Source organism: Sus scrofa, chromosome 3 (assembly GCF_054392235.1).
Source record: "Sus scrofa isolate SSC_HxYL_T2T_F1_AM1 chromosome 3, Sscrofa_HxYL_maternal_Yorkshire_Landrace_v2.0, whole genome shotgun sequence".
NCBI classification, from domain to species: Eukaryota; Metazoa; Chordata; class Mammalia; order Artiodactyla; family Suidae; genus Sus; species Sus scrofa.
Genome location: NC_139385.1, coordinates 30,943,514 through 30,968,784, shown reverse-complemented (window position 1 = coordinate 30,968,784; position 25,271 = coordinate 30,943,514). Strand labels below are relative to the sequence as shown.

Here is a 25,271-nt window from a genome sequence, read left to right as displayed (position 1 = left end):
TTTTTCTAGCACATGTGCCTGTTTCATTTATCTCAGATCTAGCCTTCTATTCTCCAGCCCACTTGTTTTTTGCTTTGGCGTAGGATGCTACTCATTCTAGTCTCTTTCCTCCTCAGATGATACATCCGTATGTTATTGATACATCATTGCTTTATGTCAGAGAGCAGGGCAGAAGATTTAAGCTCAAATTCTTAGCCAAAACTATTTTGGGGTAGGTTTGTTTGCATATTATAATATTGTCCTGATAGATTGCACCTAAGCATATTGCATCTTATTTAATGCATCGTGTAAAGTTCAGTGTCTCTGCTCTCCCTCTTGGTTTGTAAACATTATTATGAGTTCTGGGATCCTAGCTTCAGAAAGAAGTATGACTCAGAAATGAAAAAACTGGGAATACAAAAGGAATTGCATTTATAGCTGAAGGTTGATAGGTAGATACGGGCAAGGGGCAGAAAAATTTACCCCAGATTTAAAACAAAAATTCCTATATTGAATGTCTCCTATTATGTACAAATACAGAATGTATAATAATGTTCATTATAGTATGTTTTAAAATAATCTAGAAAAATGCATATATTCCATAGGGCTGAGTAAATTATGGCTATCTATATCAGTAATATAGATGATAGATAATATAGATAATTATGGTTATATCAGTAATCTATTATCTATATTACTGATATTTACTACATTACTATATTATAATTTTATTACTATATTATAAAAAATTCCAGATAATATATTATCTAATATTACTGATATTTTGTTTTTAAATGTGATCTTTCTATGCTAATAAGGAGACCTCTTAAGATGCTACTGAGAATAAAATAGAAATGCAGAACAATGCTGACATATTAAGCTATTGATATGCTATAGATTAGATTTAGATGTACCTATAGACATAAACATATGTACTTTTTTAAGATTTTAAAAAACAACCAAGAAAAATATTTAATTATATAATATGATACTTATTCAAACAGAAAACTTCTGGGAGGTAACTTTAAAACAATGGCTACATTTAAGAATTGAGACAGGGAGTTGGCTGGGGTATGGACCAAAGACTTTTTATTGGATCGCCCTTGATGATATGCTTTCCATAGACAAAGCCATTCCTCACCATTCTGCATCCTTAGTACCTCTCAGTTCCTGGCACTAAGTAATAAAGGGATCTTGATTGTTGTAACTCAAATCTGATTATTAGAATGCTGAAATTTTATATGTAGCCACTATATTTGGAGTAGTCGAAATAATTTATCATTAAACATGTTCCTGAGGAGTTGCTGTTGTAATTCAGCAGTAACCAACCCAACTAGTATCCATGAGGATGCGGGTTAGATCCCTGGCCTCACTCAGTGGGTTAAGGATCCAGCATTGGCTGTGGCTGTGAGCTGTGGTGAAGATCACAGACACAGCTTGAATCTAGTGTTGCTGTGGCTGTGGTGTACAGCGGCAACTGCAGCTCTGATTCAGCCCCTAGCTTGGGAACGTCCATATGCCTCAGGTGCAGCCCTAAAAAAATAAAATGCTCCCAGGTATGTCAATTTTACCTTGACTTTCCAGGAAGGATATACAGTGTCCAGATAGGCTTGGTCATGATGCCATAGAAGATGCTAGAACAACCCTTGAATTGGCCCGGTATTTCCTCAAGTATGGCCCAAAGAAGGTTAGTATCTTTGCTTTCCTTAAAATTATGGGACTGGAACAGAGAGTCACAGACCAATCTCCTGCTGTCACCTTTCTTTACAAAAATGGGAGTGTAATTCAAGCTGAACATGTGTTTGAAATTAAGACCTGTACCACTAGCATAATGTAGTGGTTAAATATGTATTCTCTGAAGCTGGACTGACCTATTTTTAAATATGAACTCTAATAGGTCTGGCTATATGATCTAGGGTGATTTCTCTGGACAGCTTCAGTTTCTAGATCTGTAAAATGGGAACCCATTTCTCTGGAATATTGATGAGGGTAAATGAGATACTATGTAGTTTAAAGCTCTTAAGTGCAGTGCCATGAATATATTAAGTACCATAATGTGTTAATCATTATAACTGATGCTGATAATTTTAAAAATCTACATAGATGTTTTTGCTCTCTTGGGGTGTGAGTAGCAGATCACCATTTCAACAGCATAATAATTAGAATAGTGCATAAGGAAGTCATTGAAGGGGACATAGTTTCTGATAAACCTTGTTATAACATACTCTAACCTATTTGTCCCATTGCATGCTATTTTCTGTCATAACTCCATTATGAAATAAATTGTAGTCCATGTAGAATAATAAAAAGCTAAGATAGTGTTTCATGTCATGGTGGTAGAAAGACATTGTAAAATATCTTATTGGGCATAAGATAAAATAATAATGGCCACCATTCACTGAAATCTTTCCAAGTGTATTATTCTAAAATGCTTATGTACATTATCCTTATAACAACCCTTTAAGTTACCTCTTATTATCATTTCAATTTTATATATGAGTGTTCTGAAGTTTTGAAAGGTTAGGTAACTTATTAAGGGTCCATAGTTAGAGACGGAACCAGAATTGAAAACAAGGTCTCTCAGATTCTAAATCCTGTCTTTGCTCTACATTAGGAATTAGCAAATCTTTTCTGTAAAGACCAAATAAAGTCCAAATAAATATTTAGACACTACAGACCATTGCAGCTGCTCAACTTGCTGTTTGTAGTGCAAAAGCAGCCATAACAGTATGATGGTGAAAGGACACAGTTGTGTGCCAATAAAACTTTGTTTACAAAAAACAAATATTGAACTGGACTTGTTCCAGTAACTGGAATATGCTAACCATTGCTCTAAACCTCTACATTAGAGGTGCTAAAAACTTGGTCTTAAGACCCTTTTATCCTCAGAGAGCTTTCGTTTATGTGGCTCTTATCTGTCAACATTTGCCGTATTAGAAATTACATATGAGAAAAATTATATTCATTAATTGTTAAAAATATTTTTAAAACCATTACATATTAATACAAAAAATGTATATTGTGGAAAAAAAGCATTTGAAAAATTAATGGGAAGAGCATCATTGTCTTACATATTTTGCAGATCTCTTTGTATAGCTTAATAGAAGGCTAATGACTTTCTCATATCTGCTTTTACATCCAACATGTTGTGTTATGTGGTTAGAGAAGGGAGGACCTTGTGAACAAAAGGATCTCTGGAATCCCTAGGAGTTCTCAAGTACACTTTGAGAACCATTGCATTCTCTTATGCTGCTAGTTGGTTTCCAGGAAAAATTGCGTCTCACTTGGGTAATATCTAAGGAAATCTGAATTAAGCATGGACTTTAGTCAATAATGATGTATCAATATTGGTTCATTAATTGTGTGAAATACACCATACTAATCTATTAATAATAGTTGAAAGTGGGAGTAGAGTATATATGGGAACTCAGCTGTAATTTTTCTGCAAATCTAAAGTGATTCTAAGAAAAAACTTGTATCTCTATACATGAAAACTCCCAAGTGGTCTCCCACTTCATGGAAAAAGAATAAACTGGAATACTTTTCATGATTTTGTATTAATCCAATAAAAATTCTCTTTCATGTTGCCATGAAAGTCATTTATCATATCCAAAAGTTGCATGTTTGCAGAGAAGTAAATTTTAGTGACTGTGGAATGAATTAGGAGCCAAAATTCCATTGCTTTTCACTTAGCCCTACTTGGTCCTTTCCCATATTCATATAATAACATTAGCAGCTGGTAACAGATTGCCATTCTTGGCTAAGCAGCCAGGAACCATCTGGTAATTCTTGAACCCAGCTTGGGACTGTGGTAATAGCAAAGCCACTGTCTGCAGAAACAGAGTACACCACTTGAGTGGGTTTTTCTTGGATTTTTTTGATTTGGATTGTTTGTTTTTTAGCCTCAAATACTTTGCAAGATATTAGATAATTTTTACGGTTTTATTTTCTTTAAGATTGCAGAACTAAATCTGGAAACAGTAGCTAGACACCAGGAACTACAAGCAGCAGGCCATGAGCCAAGAAATACGGCAGAAGTAGTTCAGCAACTAAATGCGGGGTAATATTTTTCAATTCTAAGTAATCGCAAAGACAAATGGAGTACCTGGTTTCTTATTTGACAATAAAACCTGGCAATTTTTTTCCCTCCTTTGAGATTTTTAAGAAATGTTTACCAGTAGTATGACTAACATTCTGCCTCACAAAAACCATGGAGGGAAAAATACCACCTACTGCCCTAAATGACATCTATTCTAATTTTCTGAATCTATTGACCGATCTTAAATTGACTCACTTTACAAAAAAAGTAAGACATTGAAATACATTGAACTAAGTGATTTTAGAGGAGATGAGATGATAGACTGGTATTTTGATTTGAAGAGTCAACTATAGCCTTGATGTTACTGCCCATATTGGGAAACAATCAAAAAACAGACTCAGAAGGAGTTTGTTTTGGGAGTTCCTGTTGTGGCTCAGTGGGGTTACAAACCCGAATAGGTATCCATGAGGATGCGGATTCAATCCCTGGCCTTGCTCAGTGGTACAAGCTGGATCCTGTGTTGCTATGGCCAGATCCTATGTTACTATGGCTGTGGTGTAGGCTGGCAGCTGCAGCTCCAATTTCACCCCTAGCCTGGGAACTTCCATATGCCGTGTGTGTGGCACTAAAAAGAAAAAAGAAAAAAAAAAAGGAGTTTGTTTCCATACCATAGTATCAGATCCTTAGAATCTAAAGCTTTGAGTATATTTCTTGTTTTCCTTTCCTTTTCCTAAATATAGAGCAATGCTGTTCGATATGATTTCCAAAATGGTCCACACAGTTACAGTGCATGTGCCTAGGAACTGAATTTTTGTTTAATTTTAAATAACCACATGATGCTAATGGCTACCATGTTAGACAGTGCACATACAGGGAAATAACTCATGGGATAGGGAAAACTGTTGTTCCTACCTTTACCTGTTCTCCTTCTTTACAGTGTTTTAGAATGCTTGGACTCATTGGGCCAGAAGCTCCTTTTCTTGACCCGGGAGGCAGATGCTAGTGAACTTTCATCTTCTAAAACCTGTCAAACTATTAAGTGCCTTTCAAATAAAGAGGTGAGTGACCCACTATCTCTTTGAAGGTTGCATTCAGAGTAGAGGGTAATGTCACCCTTTGCAACCCATGCAAGTATCAAGCTTTTATTCATCAGCAACCCTGGCTACCAATAGCTGGTCTGGCTTCTGTCCCACATTTTTTTATGGAGCACTTTTAGTCCCAACTATCCCATAGGAGCAGAATTGTCAATTGCCAGTGTCTATTTCAAGAACCCAGCAGGCCTATGGCTTTGGCCTTGCACACCACTTTGCTTCTTTTTTTATTTTTTTAAATTTTTTTTCGTCTTTTGTCTTTTCAGGTCTGCACCCACAGCATATGGAAGTTTCCAGCTAGGGGTTGAGTCAGAGCTGTAGCTGCTGTCCTATGCCACAGCCACAGCAACACGGGATCCGAGCCGCGTCTGCAACCCACACCACAGCTCATGGCAATGCAGGATCCCCAACCCACTGAGTGAGGCCAAGGATTGAACCCACGTCCTCAGGGACACTAGTCAGATTTGTTTCCACTGAGCCATGAAGGGAACGTGCCTTTTTTTTTTTAATCTGATGTGTAGTTGATTTACAGTGTTGTGTTAATTTCTGCTGTACAGCAAAGTGATTCAGTTTTTTATATATATATATATAAAATGCTCTTTTTTGTATTCCTTTCCATTATTGTTTATCTCAAGGTATTGAATATAGGTCCCTGTGGGACCTTGTCTGTCCAGTCTGTATATAATAGTTTGCACACTACTTAGAATTTCTCTTCTCTTTCTGGTTCAAGGAGATGGTGTCTTGATTTTTAGCCTGACTGTATCTTTTTGGTTTTCTCTTTATTTTTACCTATTATTGCTGTATTGTAAAGCAGAAGGAATGCATCAAAGCATGAATTTACATCATCTTGTTCAGAAGATCTATATATTTTTTAATCATTTTATTTGGAAATAATTTCATTTACAGAAAACTTGCATGGATAGTGAAATATCTGTATACCTTCTATCTAGATTTACCTTCTGTTAGTACTCTGTCCCATTTGCTTTCTTTGTGTATGTGCTGGAATGCTCATTCACTCTTACTCTTTCTTGCTCTCTTTCCTTCTGTCTATAACATTTTCTAAAGCATTTGAGAGTAAGCTGCATATATCATAGCACTTTACCCCTAACTATGTCAATGTATTTCCTAAGAATAAAAATATTAACTTACATAACCACAGTAGGCTTCAGTAAATTTGATATTGATACATTCTCTTGTATGTATTCTAGTTTTCCTAGTTGTCCTTAAGCGTTTTCTTTTTCCCCCTTCACAACATTCATACTAAGGTCACATATTACATTTAGTTGTCATATCTTTGTGGTTTTCTTTAATCTAGAACCATTCCTCAGCCTTTTTTGTCTTTCATGACTTGGTAATTTCATTTTGGGTTCATGATTATATTCAGGTTATGCAGACTATACTTAAGTTATGTGTCCTCAGGTTGCCACATCGAGGCATGTGTTGTCCATCTGTCCCTCTACTATGTTTACTTCAAAGACTTTAACAAGATATTGTCTGCTTTCTCCACTGTAGAGTTACTTTCTTTTCCCTTTTTAAAAAGTAATATGTGAGAATTCCCTTTATGGTTCAGTGGCTAATGATCCTGACTAGGATCCATGAGGATGCAGGTTCGATCCCTGGCCTCACTCAGTGACTTGGGGATCTGGCGTTGCAGTGAGCTGTGGTGTAGGTCGCAGATGCAGCTTGGATCCAGTGTTGCTGTGCTGTGATGTAGGCCGGCAGCTGTAGCTCCAATTCGACCCCTAGCCTGGGAACATCCCTTTGCCACAGGTGTGGCCCTAAAAAATAAATAAACAAACAAATAAATAAATAAATAAAATGTGACGAGATACTTTAAGAACAGCGAATATCCTGCCTTTCTTCACAGTCCTACCCCCTTTTATATTTGGCTAAAACTGATGATTCTGGAGTTCCCGTCGTGGCGCAGTGGTTAACAAATCCGACTAGGAACCATGAGGTCGTGGGTTCGGTCCCTGCCCTTGCTCAGTGGGTTAACGATCTGGCGTTGCCGTGAGCTGTGGTGTAGGTTGCAGACGTGGCTCGGATCCCGCGTTGCTGTGGCTCTGGCGTAGGCCGGTGGCTACAGCTCCAATTCAACCCCTAGCCTGGGAACCTCCATATGCCGCGGAAGCGGCCCAAGAGATAGCAACAACAACAACAACAAAAAGACAAAAGACAAAAAAAAAAAAAAAAAAAACTGATGATTCTTACCTGAACCAGTCTTTACTGTGATGATGGTTGTACAATGATGGTTTTCCAACTCTGTATCTCCTCCATGTTTACTCAAGTTGTCACTCAGCAGTCTATAAGTGAGTCCTTTCTTTTTTTTTCTTCCCCCCTCTTTTTTTCCAGAGCCACACCTGCGGCATATGGAGGTTCCCGGACTAGGGGGTCTAATGGAAGCTGTAGCTGCCAGCCTACACCACAGCCACAGCAACGCCAGATCCTTAACCCCCTGAGTGAGGCCAGGGATTGAACCCGAAACCTCACAGTTCCTGGTCAGATTCGTTAACCACTGAGCCACGACGGGAACTCCAAATGAGTCCTTTCTTTACCTTATTTGTTTGTTCATTCCAAGTGGACTCGTGGATTCCTGTTCATCTTAGTGATTTATAATTAATGATTGTACTAAATTGTTTTGGTTTATAAATTTCCCAGATTTCCTAAGTGGTAGCCCCTTCAAACAGGCGCATCTGTCCTTGTGACATGCACCCATGATTTTTCTTTTTGAGTGTTTTCTTCACTTCTGTCACAATAAGATAGTCACGTTCATCTCGGTATTAGAAATCATGGTTTCGGTGCTGCGTGTGCTGGATGTCTTTGCTTCTAGACCTCAAAATAGACAGGGTTAGGAAATATATGCATGTAGATTATATATGTACACACACACACACATATGTATACACAAATGCATACTTAAGAAATCAAGTGTCTCTATCAGTACCACTAATTTCAACTCTTTCAAACAGGATTTTCCTTGCCGTCCCTCATTTCATCTTTGTAACTCCTTTTACCTGTCATGGGAACATTGGCTCTCAACAACATTTACTCTTCTCAAACCCTAAACTGTATCTGAAATAGTTTTATTTTTTTAATTTATTTTTATTTTTTTAGAAACTTTGGAATTTATTACCAGAATGTACAAAACACTGATCCTTTAATTCTGCAATACTGCCTCAGATGCCCAGGTTCAAAACAACACGCCTTTAAGATGTCCATAACACCCATTTAGAATAAATGAATTGTTGCTGTTCAAAATAGAAGCAAGTCTTTATCTTTGATGGTTCAGACCTAATTAAACAGAGATGGCTAAGTTTGGGCCTAAAATAAACATGGTATAGAAAGAGCACAGAACCCTACCAATCAATATAAATCATATTCCATAAGAATAGTCCTGGACTGACCCTCACTGAACAGACTTCCAAATAAGTAAATAAAAAAATATTAAACATTTGTAAATGTGGTGATTAACTCAAAATACAAAAAGTGCAATATCACCAATTATGTGCATTTTCTAGGACTCAGCTTAAAATTCAGACTCATGTTTAATAGTAGTAGTTCAATTAAGTTATGGCATTTGAAAAAGGTTATACTACTGGGGAAAACCACATAAACATGATTTTTGGGAAAAGATATGTTTGGGAAACAATAATAATTTAATATTGCCTTAACATTTCTAAAATCACATGAAAATGATCATCTCCAATTGCCACTTCAGTAAGTTTTTTTTTTTCCTATGTTTTTTTAGGGCCCCACTTGAGACATATGGAGGTTCCTAGCTAGGGGTTGAATCAGAGCTGCAGCTGCTTGCCTACACCACAGCCACAGCAATGCAGGATCTGAGCCACATCTGTGACCTACACCACAGCTCCCGGCAGTGCTGGATCCTTAACCCACTGAGCAAGGCCAGGGATCGAACCTGCATCCTCATGGATACTAGTTAGATTGGTTCGCTGAGCCACGACAGGAACTCCCACGAAATAGTTTTAGAATTGATGTGTTCAGATCACTATAGATTAAGTTTAGAATTTGGTTTGCAGTTCTTCTTCCTACATACCATCCTACCCATGACCGAAAGTGTTGGATATATAAATATTTAAAGTTGCTAGTATTGCTTTTTTTCTTCCCCTTTAGATTAACTCTTATGTTTGTAAAATATAGTTAGGTTCATTTGTTTCAGGTTGATTTATTTTTTGGATCTGTAGAACATGAACATGCTTCCAAAGGCAAAACTGCATAAAAAGTATACTAAAAGAAGTGTCACACCTTCTCATATCTTTCACCCAACCCTCCCCCTCCTACGTAAGTAAATAACATTGTTTTCAGATTTATCCTTTTTTTTTGTTTGCTTTTTTAAGAGAAGTAGATATGTGTATGCTTTTTTATTTCTTCTTTTTCTTACACAGAAGGTAACATACTTATATAAAATCTGTTGCACTTTGCAGCTGGCTTTTTTCCCTTAACAAGATGTCCTGAAAATCACCATACTGATGTATAAGACTCTTCCTCATTCTTTATAATAGCTGCATAGTATTCCAGTCTGTATATACCATAATTTTATTTCTTTTTTTTCCCAATTCTATGTTTCTAGTTATTTTCTTTTTTCAAATATATTGGTTAAGCCTTTCAGAACAATGTTAGCTGATTTTAAACTGTTCGTCATTTTCACTATAGGTATTTAGAGCTCTACATTTCCCTCTTAAGTTCTACTTTAGCTGCATTTTACAACTACTGATAAGTTGTGTTTTCATTTTCATTCAGAATACTTTTTAATTTTCCTTTTGATTTTTTTCTTGGGCTCATGGGTCATTTAGAAATATGTTAGTTTCCAAATACTTAGGGGTTTTCTGAGGATCTTTTACTGATTTCCTATTTAATTTTCTGTTTAATTTCTCTCTTGTCTAAGAACATATCTTGAGTTACTTGAATCCTTTTAAATTAATTGAGAGGTGAAATCTCCAATGGAATTATCTTATTTCTTGGAGTTCTGTTAATTTTTCCTTTATCTATCATGAAGCTTTATACATAAACATTATGAGTTATGTCCTTCCCTTTATTACGCAGTGGCCCATTTACTATTAGGAACAGAATTTCTTTATCCCTGGAAACATTTTCTATTCTGATTTCTGCTTTGTCTGATATTGTATAGCTCCTGATTCCTTTTGTTTATTGTGGCATGGTATATTTTACATTTAATTTATTTGTATCCTTATATTTAAAGTGTGTTTCTTAGAGTCAGAAATTGGGTTTTGCTTCTTATTCCAGTCTGAAAATCTTCACCTTTGAAGTGGAGTATTTAGGCTATTTGCATTTAATATGATTATTGATATTATTGAGTTTGTCTGTCATCTTGCTATTTGTTTTCTATTTGTCCCATCTGTTCTTTTTTTTTTTTTTTTTTTCTATTTCCTTTTTCCTTCTTTTGAATTAATGAGGTGTTTCTTATGATCTCATTTTATATCCTTTGGCAGTTATGTTCTTTAAGTGGTTGCTTTATTCTTTGTTGTGTGTTTTAGTGGCTGCTTGAGGATTTATAACCACAGTTTAAGGGATATTATACCACTTTAATCACTGGCCTTGGTGCTGTTGTTGTTGTCATGTATCTTCTACATGTTCTATAACCTACAGCACTATTATTTTGCTTTGAACAGTCAATTATTTTTTAAGAGATTTTAATTTTTTGAGGAACTCCTATAATGTTCACAATAGCAGTTGTACCATTTTACATTTCTATCAATGGTGTATAAGGGTTCCAGCTTTTCCACATCTCTGGAAACACTTGTTCTTTTCCTTCTCTTTTTCTTTTGCTTTCTTTTTTTTTTTTTAATTTTATTGGAATATAGTTGGTCTACAAAGCTGTTTTAGCCTTCTTTTCTTTTTTAATATTTTTTGTTAGTAGGCATGCTAAAGGGTGTGAGGTGATACCTCACAGTTTTGATTTGCATTTCTCTGATAACTAGTGATGTTGAACATCCTTTTTTTCTTATTGGCCATTATATATAATATTTTAAGAAATGTCTATCCAAGTCCTTTACCTATTTTTGAATTAGGTTTTTGGTTTTTTGTTGTCAGCACTCTAGCAGCTCTTTATCCTGGATCTTAATTCCTTATCATGTATCATTTGCAGAATTTTCTCTCTTTCCATAAGTTGCCTTTTTACTCTTTGATTGTGTCTTTTAATGAACAAAAGATGTTATGTTTGATGTAATCCTATTTGTTTATTTTGTTCTTGTTGCTTGTGCTTTTTATGTTAACCCTAGAAATTATGGCCAAAACCAGTGTTATGAAGCTTTTCCTCTTTTATTTTCTTCTAGTAGTTTTTATAATTTTTTTTTTTTTTTTTGTCTTTTGTTGTTGTTGTTGTTATTGTTGTTGTTGTTGCTATTTCTTGGGCCGCTCTGCGGCATATGGAGGTTCCCAGGCAAGGGGTTGAATCAGTGCTGTAGCCACCAGCCTACGCCAGAGCCACAGCAACGCGGGATCCGAGCCGCGTCTGCCACCTACATCACAGCTCACAGCAACGCCAGATCGTTAACCCACTGAGCAAGGGCAGGGACCGAACCCGCGACCTCATGGTTCCCAGTCGGATTTGTTAACCACTGCGCCACGACGGGAACTCCCAGTTTTTATAATTTTTGATCTTATATTTAGGTCTTCATACCATTTTAAGTTAATTTTTCTATCTAGTGTAAGATAAGGTTCCAACCTCCCTTTTTTGGATATGGATATCCAGCTTCCCAGTATCATATCATTTTTTCTGTTTTTTTTTAGAGCCACACATGCAAGCATATGGAGGTTCCTAGGCTAAGGGTCGAATCAGAGCTGTAGCCACCAGCCTACGCCACAATCACAGCAACGCCAGATTGGAGCCATGTCTGTGACCTATACCACAGCTACAGCAACACTGGATCCTTAACCCACTGAGTGAGGCCAGGGATCAAACCTGCATTCTCATGGATACTAGTTGGATTCGTTTCCACTGAGCCACAATGGGAACTCCTCCCCAGTATCATTTTTTTTTTTTAGAAACCATCCATTTCACATTGCATAGTCTTGCCATCCTTGTCAAAGATGATTTGACTATATACACAAAGTTTTATTACCGAACTCTCTTTTGTTCCATTAATCTATTTATGTCTTTATGGCAGTACCACTCTGTTTTGATTACTATAGCTTTTTATACGTTTTGAAATTAAGAAGTTTGTGTCATTTAACTTCATTATTTTTCAGGATTATTTTGGCTATTCAGCATCGTTTGAATTCCATGTGAATTTTAGGATGGTTTTCTCCTATTTCTGTAAAAAAATGACGTTAGGATTTTAATAGGGCTTGCACTGAATCTATAGATTACTTTGTATTACTATTGATATCAATATTGCATTCCAGTCCATGAATATAGGAATGTTTCCATTTATTTGTGTCCTTTAAAATTTCTTCAGCATTACTTAATAGTTTTAAACATACAACTGTTTTATCTCTTTGGTTTGTTTTATTGCTAAGTATCTTATTTTTTGATGGCCTTATAAATGAGTTTCTTAATTTCCTTTTCTAATTGTTCATTGTTACAATTTTTGTGTGTTTGAATCTTTCAAACTTGTTCAACTCATTGATTAGTTCTAACACTGTTTTTGTGGAATCTTTAGGGTTTTCTACATGTCATATGTGAACAGAGATAACCTTTCCAATTTGGATGGCTTTTATTTCCTTTCCTGCCTAATTTCTCTGGCTAGGACTTGCAATATTATGTTGAATCGAGGTGGCAAGAGTAGGCAACATCATTCCTAATCTTGGAGAAAAGGTTTTTAGTCTTTCACCGTTGAGTATGATGTTAGCTATGGGCTTTTCATATATGGCCTTTATTATGTTGAGGTCATTTCCTTCTAATTCTAGATTGTTGAATGTTTTTTATCACTAAAGAGTATTGAGTCATGTTAAATGCTTTTTCTGTGTCAGTTGAGAGATCATTAGTTTTGTCCTTCATTCTGTTAATGTGCTATATATATATATAGCACATGGAATGCTTTTCATATAGTGAACTATCCATGCATTTCAGGAATAAATCTCCCTTGGTCATAGTGTATAATATTTTTAATGTGCTGTTGAATTCAGTTTACTATAATTTGCTGTTTAAAGTAATCCACTGGGGAGTTCTTGTTGTGGCTCGGTGGTAACAAACCTGACTAGTATCCATGAGGATGCAGGTTCTATCCCTGTCCTTGCTCAGTAGGTTAAGGATCCAGTGTTTCTATGAGCTGTGGTGTAGGTTGCAGTTGAGGCTTGGCTCCCACGTTGCTGTGGCAGTGGTGTAGGCTGGCAGCTACAGCTCCGATTCAACTCCTGGCTAGGGAACTTCATATGCCATAGGTGTAGCCCTAAAAAAAAAAGTAATCCACTGCATTGGAAGGACTTACTATTTCCATTTTGTTGTTTTCTGTATATCTTACAGTTTTTTGTCTCTCCTCTCCTTTCTACTATCTTCTTTTGAGTTTCCTTGATTTTCTTTTTAGTGACATGCTTTGATACCCTTCTCATTTACATTTTTTGTGTTGTATTCTAATAGATTTTTTTGCAATTATCATTTGCAGTTACATAAAAACATCCTAAAGTTATAATGTTCTATTTTAAACTGGTAACATAATTGCATGCAAAAACTCTACTCCACACTTCTCAACTTTTGCACACTGAGTTTGTACATGTACTTTTCAGTTGTCTCATATTCCTTGAGCTGCGTGTCCCTGAGTCCTCTCAGAGTTTGTAATCTCTTGCTCCTCCTGACATCTGCCCATGGAACTGCAGCTCTAATGTGCTGTGGTGATTGCATCTGTTTTCAGTGGTTTCCAAACAAGACTGAAAATCCTGTGAAGTGAGACAGAAACTAGTCCCTCAGGCAGTGCCCAAAACTAGTCATGACATTGGGTGCTGGTCCACTTCTGTTTATGTCCAGAAGGAAGATCCCCAGTGTGGGAAGTTTTCTCCAACTTTTCTCCCTAGTTCAGATAGGGGAGGAACAGATGGGCACACAAAACTCTGCATGTTTTTCTTTCCCTTTTGTTGGAATCTCTTTTTGTTTTTTGTTGTCATCATTGTTGTTGTTAGGCCTGGGTGCTGTAGCTTCTCAACTAGTCTCTAGAGTTCTTGCACATAGGTATTTGAGTCTGTATGGTGTTAACTCAGTGTCTGTGGAAGACTGAGGGCCTAAAGCTTCCTTGTCCTCTGTCAGGAGCTGATGTCATGTTCTCCTTTTTTCTTAAAGTGTTGGGTTTTTTTGAGAAAGATGTACTGGGAAGAATAAGAAATTTATTTATTTTAGAGCCGCACCCATGGCATATGGAAGTTCCCAGGCTAGGGGGTCGAATTGGACATGCAGCTGCCAGCCTACGCCACAGCCACAACTCCAGATCCGAGCCGCATCCTCCACCTACGCCACAGCTCACGGCAACACCGAATCCTTTCCCTCCTGAGCAGGACCAAGGATCGAACCTGTGTCCTCCTGGATACTAGTCATGTTTGTTACCACTGAGCCACATGGGAACTCCAAGAATAAGAATTTATAATGCTCTTGGGAAGGATTGGCATTTGTTTTATCTTTTTTTCTGCATGATCCTTAATTTCCCTCTTGATTTCTTTATTTCTTTACTTTCCCTCACTGCAATGTCTCCAACAGGGAATTGCCTCATCTTTGTTTATCTGATTCTTCCCCAGAGGCACTGCTTCTTTGAGGCTGTCAAGCCTCTTCCTCATAGTCAGGTGCTTGAACTATCAGAGTTGTGACCTGATAGTTGTGGTATTTAGTTGTACTTTCTTTCTAGGGCTGATTTTTTTATGCTTCATCCAAGTCTTTCATGCTCCTTGAAATTTTTTTTTTCCAGAGTTTCTTGTGCCTTCTCTTCTTCCTCTCTCTATTCATAGGCTTGTAGCAGTGTGGGACAGTGAGAGCTCTCTGTTGGAATTTAACTTTTTCTTTTCTTGGAGGTAATTTGAAGGTTGTAGCTGAACCTTTTTTTCTTAGCTAAAAATCCTGGGTCACATGTGATTCTGTTTATTCTCTTTACTAATTATGTAGTTTTTCTACAAGGCTGTGTGGTGTCACCGTTTTCTTCCAGACTTTGACGTCTGTCTCATATTGCTTTTTAGTATGGGTAAAAAGACAACTATTGTTTATATTATTGTGGCTCACCTCTAACAGTCACAGTAGACTGCTAGGTTCCTGCCTCATCCAGGCTGTGCTGTTCTCTGCAGGTTCTTGAGCAGGCTAGAGTGGAAATACCCCTGTTTCCCTTCAGCATCGTGCAGTTCTCTTTTGAACCCTTTTCACCCAACCTCACTGAGGAGATGAACAAAAGGGTAAGTGAATGGGTGCTGCTAGATTATTTAATTAATGACTTATGAACTTATAATATTTCCCATTAAGGAGAGTAATACCTACTTTACTAAGTTTACTGTATATTTCTCTAAATTTTTTCCATATGTACATTACCATTTTAGAAGATACATTTTTATAAAAAGGGAATCAGACTGTATATACTATTTTACAACTTAATATTTTTCATTTAACAATATATCTTATACATCTGCTCATAACACTATATAATCTTATTTCCCTTGTGCTGTGTAGTTTTCCATTTTATGGTATACCTGTTATTTTCAGAATTTGCACTTTGTGAATTTTTCTATTCCAAATAATGATGCAGTGAAATCCTCATATACAGATCTTTGTACACTTGGCAAGTATTTGTGTTGAGAAATTCCCTGAAAGGAGCTGTCCCATGATTTCTTTGTATTTGACTTAATTCTCCTTCTACGTCCACCCCCTCACTGTATTCTGTTCTTTTTCTCGTAGATGCTAATCAAGTGGACAGAGATGTCAACTGTCTATGCTGGGCCATTTAGCAAAAATTGTAACCTGAGAGCTCTGAAGAAGCTGTTTAAGAGTTTTGGTCCAGTCCGGTCGATGACTCTTGTTCTTGAAACCCATCAGGTAATGAGGCAAGAAAACTTAGATTTTGACCTTCTAGATTATAGAAGGAAAATTATAGTGGGATTATAGCAGGAAATTCAGATAACTCCTAGGGCCAATCAGGTAACAGATGTTGGTGATCTGGGCTTGATTGTCACCAGCTGGACTGTGAAACATGGGAGAAGTGTTGACACATGAGAATGTGTGCCCAGTGTTGCTAGGTCTTCTGATTTTTTTGTTTGTTTTGAGAATCAAGAAATCTGCCAGTTTTCATATTGTTGGCTCCCATTTTCTTAAATATCACGTAAGCCAGAGAAAAAATATGTCTGCTGGCTAAATGTAGCCCAAAGGCTTCCTGCTTATGACCTCAGCTTTAAATGGTAAAATGCCCTTTCAAAAAGAGCTGTTGCTTCCATGTGTTGGGAGGTCTCTTTAGGGCTTGAATCCAAAGTAAGCTCATAGCTAACCAGAAGGAGCAGTCTTTTTTTGTTGTTAGTTCTCCAGTCTCTTGGAATAAGTTTTGTTTGTCTGTTATTCACATAAAAACCCTATAAAGAGTTTAATTATTTTTATTCTTTCAGAAATAATACTTGTATATGGTTTAGAGAATTCAGACCATTTAAAAGGGTGTAATGAGGAAGCCTTTATCTTCATAGTCATAGAAGGAAGTTAGTAAAGACTAAAGTTAACTTATCTGAAGCACTAACAATATTATAAACATATTACCTAAAGATAGGAAACCATGAAAAGAATTGGAAATAAAAATTTACAACAGATTAGCTGTAGAACAATGTACAATAACTGGTGACAGTGAACACCTTTAGGGAGAGAGGAACTAGGTGACTGGGAGCAGTGAAGACTTTTACACTGTAACTTTATTGTATCTTTGGAATTTTGACACAGGCAGCTGTTTATCTGGTACATTAAACTATTATGTGTAGTAGCTATTTAACATAACTAATAACTATTGGGTTCAGAACTATTAAAGCAAAGCAAAAATTAGTTTCACAGTGTTCTAAGTGCAGAATCCTAGATGATTAAAATGTCCTTTCCCCAAATCTTTTGTTAATGTCTTTCCTGTACCTAAAAATAGAAATAAAAAGATGGCCCTTAGCATGTAGACTGAGGGATGAGAAGGGTATGTCAAGGGACCGTGACATCTACCTGTAAGTGTTGTCTTTCTTTTTGTAACATATGCATAAAACTTGCTTTTTTTTTTTTTATCATTTTAAAGTATAGTTCAGTGTTGTCCATTCTCTCCAGAACTTTTTCATCATCCCATACTGAAACTCTGTATCCATTAAACAATAACTAGTTTCCTATTCCCCCCCTCACCCCGCCGGCTGTTGTTTTTTCCTGTTTTGTAAGTTTAACTGCCCTATGTATATCTCATAAGTGGAGTCCTAAAATATTTGCCCTTTTATGTCTGGCTTATTTCACTTAGTGTAATGTCTTCAGGGTCATCCATGATATAGTATGTATCAGAACTTAATTTCTTTTCAAGGCTGAATTATATCCCATTGAATGATTATAGCACATTTTGTTTATACATTCATCTGTCAATGTACATTTGGATTGTTTCCACCTTTTAGCCATTCTGAATAATGCTGCTATGAAATGAACATGGATATGCAAATAACTGTTTGAGTCCCTGTTTTCAGTTCTTTTGGGTATATACACAAAAGTGGAATTACTGGATTAAATGATAATCCTATGTTTCATTTTTTTGAGTAATGGCCATGAGTAATGGCCATACTCTTTTCTACAGCAGCTGTACCATTTTACATTCCCACCTGCATTGCCGGGGGTTCCAGTTTATCCATATTCCAGCTGACACTTTGATTTTTTTGTTGTTGTTTTAGTTTGGGAGGAAGGGGGTGTTTTTGGTTTTGTTTTGATAGTAGCCATCTCTAATGATTAGTGATGTTGAGCATTTCTTTGTATGCCTATTGGCCATTTTTATATCTTCTTTGGAAAATTGCCTATTTAATTGGGTTGTTTGATTTTTGTCGTTGAGTTTCAGGAGTTCTCTATATATTTTAGATTTGAATCCTTCATTAGATACGTGACTTGGAGATATTTTCTCCCAGTATTTCTGCAGCCTTTGATGCACTTTTTAATTTTGATAAAGTCCAACTTGCTTATTTTCTTTTGTTGCCTGTGCCTTTGGCATCATATTTAGGAAATCGTTGCCAAATACAATAAAATGAAGCTTTTCTATCAGAGCACTTTAATCTCTATGATGATGATGGTCTGATGTGGCTCAGACCACCACAAAGATTTAGCTACTCAGTGTTAATCAGGTAGAAAAGCATTTGACTTAAAGATGCAAATCCAATGGAAGAACCTAACCTGCCCAAAGCTGTAGAAAAACTGTCTAAAATTAAGCTAACAAGACAAATGGGAATCTCCACCTGTAACTTGCAGTGATAACTTTAGTGATTAATAGTAAATGGTACAAAAAGCAAGCTAGGTAGTAAAGAATTTGTTAGTGGCCCTAGAAAAGGCAAAAAGACAAAAAAAAAAAAAAAAAAAAAGAATTTGTTAGTGCGGAGTTCCGTCGTGGCTCAGCAGTTAACAAACCCGACTTGCATCCTTGAGGTCACAGGGTTCAATCCCTGGCCTCGCTCAGTGGGTTAAGGATCCAGCATTGCTGTGAGCTGTGGTGTGGGTTATAGATGAGGCTTAGATCCCATTTGGCTGTGGCTGTGGCTGTGGCGTAGGCTGGTGGCTGCATCTCTGATGAAACCAGGTCCTGAACCATGGTGGTGCCACTTAAAATTGATGGTCTGCAATCACTGTTTAGCCCAGCACAGCAATGGCATCCATTCTGTGGCTTTGGCCACTGTAGTTTAAGTGGGCCCTGTTCCCAGCCCCTTCTCTTTCAATTTGAGCCTGGAAAGCAAAATTAAGGAAATCTTGGTTTTTCTGCAGCCACATCTCTGTATACAATATGAAGTCCTGGAAGCTGCTCAGCTGGCCATAGAATCTTTGGATGGCATCCTGGTAGAAGGTGCCTGCATCAAGGTAGGGTGGTGGCCAGAGAAAGCATAAAGTAGCACCTTTCACTCAACCCTGTATTTTTAGTGCCTTTATTTACTCAGGCCTTTATTTATAGTGCCCCCTAAGGTTTAACAGCTTGGACAAGCACCCTCAAGAAGCTTAGGCATAAGACTTTCGATTATGGAAAGTCCTCAGCCAAGCCTGGCACTCTTCTCTCGGTGACCTAAGACATGATAGCTTTTGTTTTTGTCACAATCAGCCTGGGCTATGTTGGGGTTTTTCTTGTACTCTTTATCACTACTTAGACCCCAAATGAATTATTCTAGGTGGTTTTTTGTGGTTGCCTGTTCTTTTAGTTTTCAGGGGAATCAAATGATATTTTGAGGTTTCTTATGCAATTAAACAGAATTTCTTTGAGGTTTCTTATGCAATGAAACAGAATTTCATTGGAGTAGAAGGCAGAGATATGATTTCCACTTTAGGTGGTGGGGAAGAGAAGGAAGGGAAGAGTATTATTTACACAAAAATATTTACATTTGGTGTTTATTTATCTATTAATCTTTATTGTAGTCTTTAGGGGCAGTTATATATAGATGAGGAAACTGCAGAATTAAGTTACCTGCTAGTATATAATAACAGGCCTGGGTGTTGAAGTGGTGACTTTTCTACCACTAAAGCTGTCTTTTCCTTGGTTAGGTGCAGAGGCCTGTGACAGAGCTTACCCTTGATTGTGACACCCTTGTGAATGAGTTAGAACATGATTCTGAGAACCGAGGTACTATATACCTGTCTGGAGTGAGGGAAACTTTCAAAGAACACCTGTTGCAGCGGTCCAGCCTCTTCCTGGGCCTGGAAGCTGTGATCCTGCCTAAAGATCTTAAAAGTGGAAAGCAGAAAAAATACTGTTTCTTGAGTAAGTCTCTGCCACTAAATAAAATCTTGGGGAAGGAGACGGGGGATGGTGATGAGGTCAGAGAAAGGAAGTGTTCACCAAAGAAGCCCTCCAGGTTATCATCTCCTGATATTGTCTTTCTCCCTTGGCTCTGGCTGGGCTCCAGTTTGGATGGTGATCAGTTTTTTTTTTTTTTTTTTGGCCCTTAATAACAGAAGGGGTTGTTGTTTTCAGGATTCAAAACTTTTGGCAGGGCCCAGAGAGCCCTCGACATCCTCACAGGCAAGGACTGGAAGCTGAAAGGCAGGCACGCCCTAACCCCCAGGCATCTCCAAGCATGGCTCAGGGGCTTACCTCTGGAATCAAGAAGGCCCCCAGGGCTTCGTGTCATACCTCCCCCCTCGGAGCAGGAGGCCTTGCAGGTGAGTGAGTTGAGTTAATGAGTGTATCCAGGTGTAGAGGGGTACGATAGCTACCTTGGTTTGCTGGTTCTGGGAGTTGGGCTTCTGATGTTTATGGAAATTAGGAGAATCCTGCTCAGGTGACACATATGTCTTCAGTTTGTTTTTTTTTTTTTCTTGCCTTGGCACTAGTTTTAACTTCATTCTCCAGCTTCGTCCAGCCTTGGAGACACCTTTCTTTCTCCAAGAAAGAAATTTTATCCCCTCCAAACTTGCTAAATTCAAGTTTTTTAGTCCTCCAGGTAGCTCTCCAGGAGACTTTGAAGGACTGATGCAGGAAATTGGAGACCTGGACAAGTCTTTAGTGATCTAGGGTTTCCTGAACTGTGTTAAATATACATATTTTTTTGGTGGTCATAGGTAGTCTCCCCCCCCCCCACTTTTATAGTGGTGAACTTGTTTGTCTGACATTTATTAAAATATACAGCCATCACATTGAGCCTGTGATTTCACAGATAGTATTACTTAGATGAAGCTAAGGAAGAAATTGACTCGCTTTAAAGAAAACCATTAGAGGGATACACAACAAAAGGGTGAAAGTGAATGGCTTTAAGTTTGGGAAACTCTGCCCTTGTCTAATCTCCCTAGCAGATGAGAAATAGAAACCAGAACTGATGACTTACTCAGGTTACAAAGATACTTAATGGCAGAGGCCAGACTAGGGTTCTCCTTTGTTTTCGCTAACTTGAGGCCCTGAAAGAAGGGACAGCAGCTCCTCCTAAACTGATTTGGAGGCCTGGGGATGCTGGTGTTGTCAGGGAACCCTGTAGTATATATAGGCTCTGGTTTCAGATTGAGGATCACAGAGCCTTTTCCTAGGTGCCTGAGGAGTAATGTTACAGTCCCTCCAAAGGTGAACAGAGGGTTGGCTGAGTGTCAACACCTGGCTTTGATCCTAGATGTTGAAGGTGGACCATCCAAAGATAGCAGCCTGGCGCTGGGGCCGAAAGATAGGAAAGCTCTACCACAGCTTGTGCCCAGGCACCCTTTGCCTCATCCTGCTGCCAGGAACCAAGAGGTAAGTACCTGAAGGGTTGTTCTTTAATGATTCTGACCTCAGGACTTAAGCTTTTCTTGGAGAAAGGGCTTTTGTTGACATCCAGGCACATAAATGAAGACTAAAATGAATCATTCTTATTTCTTACAGTTCTAAGAGATAGGTATTGTATTCCCCTTTCACGTGTATATGCTCTTCTGTAACTACACTTAGTGGCCCCTCAAGGAGATAGCTCATCCTATTTTAAAGGCAGAGGTCTTAGGTCCTGCAGCCTTTCTGGAATAAGAGGCACTTGAGTAACCACACTTGAGTAAAAATGGTCGAAGTTCTAGGGCAAGGCCCAGACTTAGATGAGACCAGGGCCTACTTTTCTTACATATCAGCAGTGCATTCTTGTCTCCCTGACCTTTCCCCCTTTACTATTTCTGTTAACCTTTAAGAGATAGGTCCCGTTTTGCTGATGCTAAGCCTGAGGAATACTGGAGTAGGACTCTGGGTCCAGTCACAGCTGTATCATCTATCTCCTGACAAGTGGCCAAGCCACTTGCCCAGTGTGAATCTCAATTTCTCTTGGTAAAATGAGGGATTTGGAGTAAATCACTTATTTTCAAGCCCTATAAAACCCTTTCTTTAAAAGGAAAAATTGATGGAGTTCCCTGGTAGCCTAGTGGTTAAGGATCCAGTGTTGTCACTGCTGTAGCTTGGGTTTGATCCCTCGCCTGGGAACTTCCACATGCTGTGGGTGTGCCCCCCCCAAAAAGATGTTAAATCCAAAAGCATAAAGATGAGTAGTTCTGAAATGAATGAGTAGGTAGATGAATTAATGTGTATATTGAGGGAGGAAAGAAGGCAGTGACTTTTTTGAAAAAGACACGGATTGAAAGTCATTGGATTGTATTATTTCTAAAAGTCCCTTAAATTCTGACATTCTAGGATTCTTTCCCAGGCCCAAGGCCCCAGGTGGCAAAGCATGAATGCCTCAAACCTTGAAGCCTGGATCAGAAATTAATTTCCTGTCATAAAATTCTTAGAACATGTATTGGGGTCCCTAGTAAAATGGGCTACTTGCTGGGCAGTTCAAGAGAATTATTATTTCTGAGAAACAGAAATGAGTACTCGGTGTTTACATTGGGGGAAAAAAATCTTCAACTAAAATACTTTAAATAGGCTTATGGGTTAATAGCAAGAAGTTAAAAAGTGACCCAAAATTGCCAAAGTAAGAAAAAAGAAAGTAAATGTTTTGGCTAAGAGCATGGACTCTGAGCGACAAACTTGCCTGCACAAAACTTCTCAAAGCCAGTGTATGGTAGTAGGGGTAAAATAGGGGCATCTTCGTGTACCAGGTAGAATACTTAGTTTGTAGTTCCCCATTGTGTAGGTAAACTAAGCTGAGAGAGAGCTAAAGCTTTTTTCTTCCAAAAGTAGCTGGGATAATCTCGGGGGATGAGAGCTTAGAGGCAGAGTCCTAAGGCACATTTGCCTGTCCGTAGAAATCTCGGGGAAATAGCAAATCCTTTGGTAACAAAACCTTATGTTACACCTTTTTTTTAAAAAAAAGTTGTACTCATTTCTGTAGCTGTGACGATCAAACCCAACAGCTGGAGCTTGTATTTCCCCAGACTATAAGCTTGCTGTGTGACTGAGTTCTCTGGGCCTCTGTGCAGCTGTCCCCATGATGTTAGCAGATATACCTGGGAAAGGGTAGGAGTGCTCTCAGGAAGAAGGAGTAGCAAGGGTCTCCTCATGTTGGGAGCCTAACTCAGTTCTTAATCCTTATACCCCTGGATACTGCTAAAATTAATATTAAAAACGCTAATGATTGCTATAATTCGTCAAATCCTTTAGGTACTGCTAAATGCGTTTATATGCAGTTTTGGTTAAGGTTGTTGAATCTCCTTTTAACAAGAGGAGAAAAAGGCTCAGATTAAGCAGTTTACCTAAGGTCACACAGCTAGTAAGTACACGATTATTATTTGAACTCTGATCGTCTCCAGTTCCAGAACTGCTTTCCAGTGCTCAAAGCTCCAGTCCTCCATACCTAAAAGGCTTGTCAGCTTAAGTTCAGACATCAGGTGGAGACAGATCCTGCTTTTCTTTGCTCATTTCTGCCGACTTTGCCTTGGAGAGCACCTCAGCCCTCTGTAACCCAGTTCCATGAATATTCACTACAGGGTGACAGGGAACTGATATATACTGCTGACTCCTAAATTCTAAGCACTGTGCTAGGTGTTTTTACAACATACATTATTAAATAAGTTAATGTTTCATAAAGTTTTTCAAACAGTGCCATGGTAGGTGCTACAAAAGTATTTTAAGTAAAACCAACAAAATTCTAACAGCAGCTTAAAAGGATTCTGATAACAGACTGCCATTATTGTGTGACTCGAGAAAACTGTGTAATGCCTATGAGCATGTTTCTTTATTTGAAAAGTAAACATAACAATTGTGTCTACATCGGTACTTGGGTTATAGTATGTGAGCTGTTCAGAGGATTAAAGGAGAGCACAGACAAAGTGCTTACTGCTTGACATGCAGTAAGTGCTCCATATATGTTAATTATTGGCTGTTATTTATAGTCTTTACAAAAGTCATGTGAGATAATAATTGAAATATTTAATATTTCTTTATAGTTGAGGAAACTTAGGCTTAGTTTGAGATCATTCACCCTTAGTTGAGATTTACCTCACATCTGTTAAGTGACAGCTGTGATTTGATTCTAGGTATCTGAGACTAGTCAGCATTCTTTGCATTGAACCATTTTCAGCAGGCAGCTTTCCATAAGCTGCCCACCTAGCTGCCCCGTGCCCCTTGGCATATATACATACCCCTAAAAAACCTTTCCCCTCTCCCTGAGTTTATAACCATTCATTCAATTCTATAGACAAAAACTGTCTTCGCTCCTCATCTGTTGCAGCACTCATGGATCACTGTCTGGCCTAGGACTGATGGGAATAAAAGATGAAGAGGAAAGCTCCACCCCAAACATGTGTTTGTGAGTCTGCCTACCACTTACCATGTGCCATGTCTTATCCCTCATGGGCAATGGCAGAGAATGTGGTCGGGCTGCTGGCACTCCAGAGGCTGCCAGACTCCTTTATATAGTAGACAGCTTTTTTGGAAACTTTGTATCAGCTGTACCAGCTAAGGAGTCTAGTGCATTTATGTGGCATGTATAAATTTTCAATAAATGCCTAAAATTCAAACATTCTTCATCTTAAGACAGGGTGAGGGGAGGAAACAGTCTGTATTTTCTTCGTGTCAGTGGGTTGATACACAGGTACTGTAGCAGGTGTTCATTTCATGGTAGCACTGCTATTACATGGTATGTATAGGTAAGGAGACCAGGAGGAGCGAATTCTCTGTGGAGAAAACCCAGCCGTTATGGAGTTTGTCAAAGCTGTGGTATCTATAAAGCAAATATCTATAAGGCAAACTATTTCCTCATTGATGGCTGTTAAAAAATTGAAGGAAAAAGATAAGTTAACTGAAAATCTGGCAGGTCCAACAGAGAGAGGAAAGTTGAAGACTCTTAGCTTTTCACCAACACTGGAAGCCCCCTTTCAATTCAGTTTTTATTATTTATTTATTTATTGGTCTTTTCTAGGGCTGCACCCGTGGCACATGGAGGTGCCCTGGCTAGGGGTCGAATCAGAACTATAGCCGCCGGCCTATGGAACAGCAACATCAGATCCAAGCCGAATCTGTGGCCTACACCACAGCTCACAGCAACGCCAGATCCTTAATCCACTGAGCAAGGCCAAGGATCAAACCCCAAAACCTCATGGTTCCTAGTGGGATTCGTTAACCACTGAGCCACAACAGGAACTCCTCAATTCAGTTTTTAGGAACACT

At 38.2% G+C, this 25,271-nt stretch overlaps 1 protein-coding gene across 17 annotated transcripts in view; it reads left to right on the top strand.

The window, feature by feature from the left end:
* REXO5 (RNA exonuclease 5) overlaps nucleotides 1–25,271 on the top strand; it is a 61,303-nt gene that overhangs the window by 16,576 nt on the left and 19,456 nt on the right. For 4 of the 17 annotated variants that reach the window (XM_021086509.2, XM_085017412.1, XM_085017405.1 and 1 more), the window contains exons 10-19: nucleotides 117–211; nucleotides 1,564–1,666; nucleotides 3,936–4,039; nucleotides 4,956–5,076; nucleotides 15,349–15,453; nucleotides 15,950–16,087; nucleotides 19,001–19,093; nucleotides 19,766–19,982; nucleotides 20,196–20,383; nucleotides 21,322–21,440. In XM_021086509.2, coding sequence (XP_020942168.2) covers nucleotides 117–211; nucleotides 1,564–1,666; nucleotides 3,936–4,039; nucleotides 4,956–5,076; nucleotides 15,349–15,453; nucleotides 15,950–16,087; nucleotides 19,001–19,093; nucleotides 19,766–19,982; nucleotides 20,196–20,383; nucleotides 21,322–21,440 — 1,283 coding nt within the window. Of the gene's footprint in view, nucleotides 1–116; nucleotides 212–1,563; nucleotides 1,667–3,935; nucleotides 4,040–4,955; nucleotides 5,077–9,289; nucleotides 9,412–15,348; nucleotides 15,454–15,949; nucleotides 16,088–19,000; nucleotides 19,094–19,765; nucleotides 19,983–20,195; nucleotides 20,384–21,321; nucleotides 21,441–24,300; nucleotides 24,623–25,271 lie in introns of those variants that run through there. The other 13 variants (XM_085017407.1, XM_085017416.1, XM_085017408.1 and 10 more) reach the window with 8 other exon arrangements.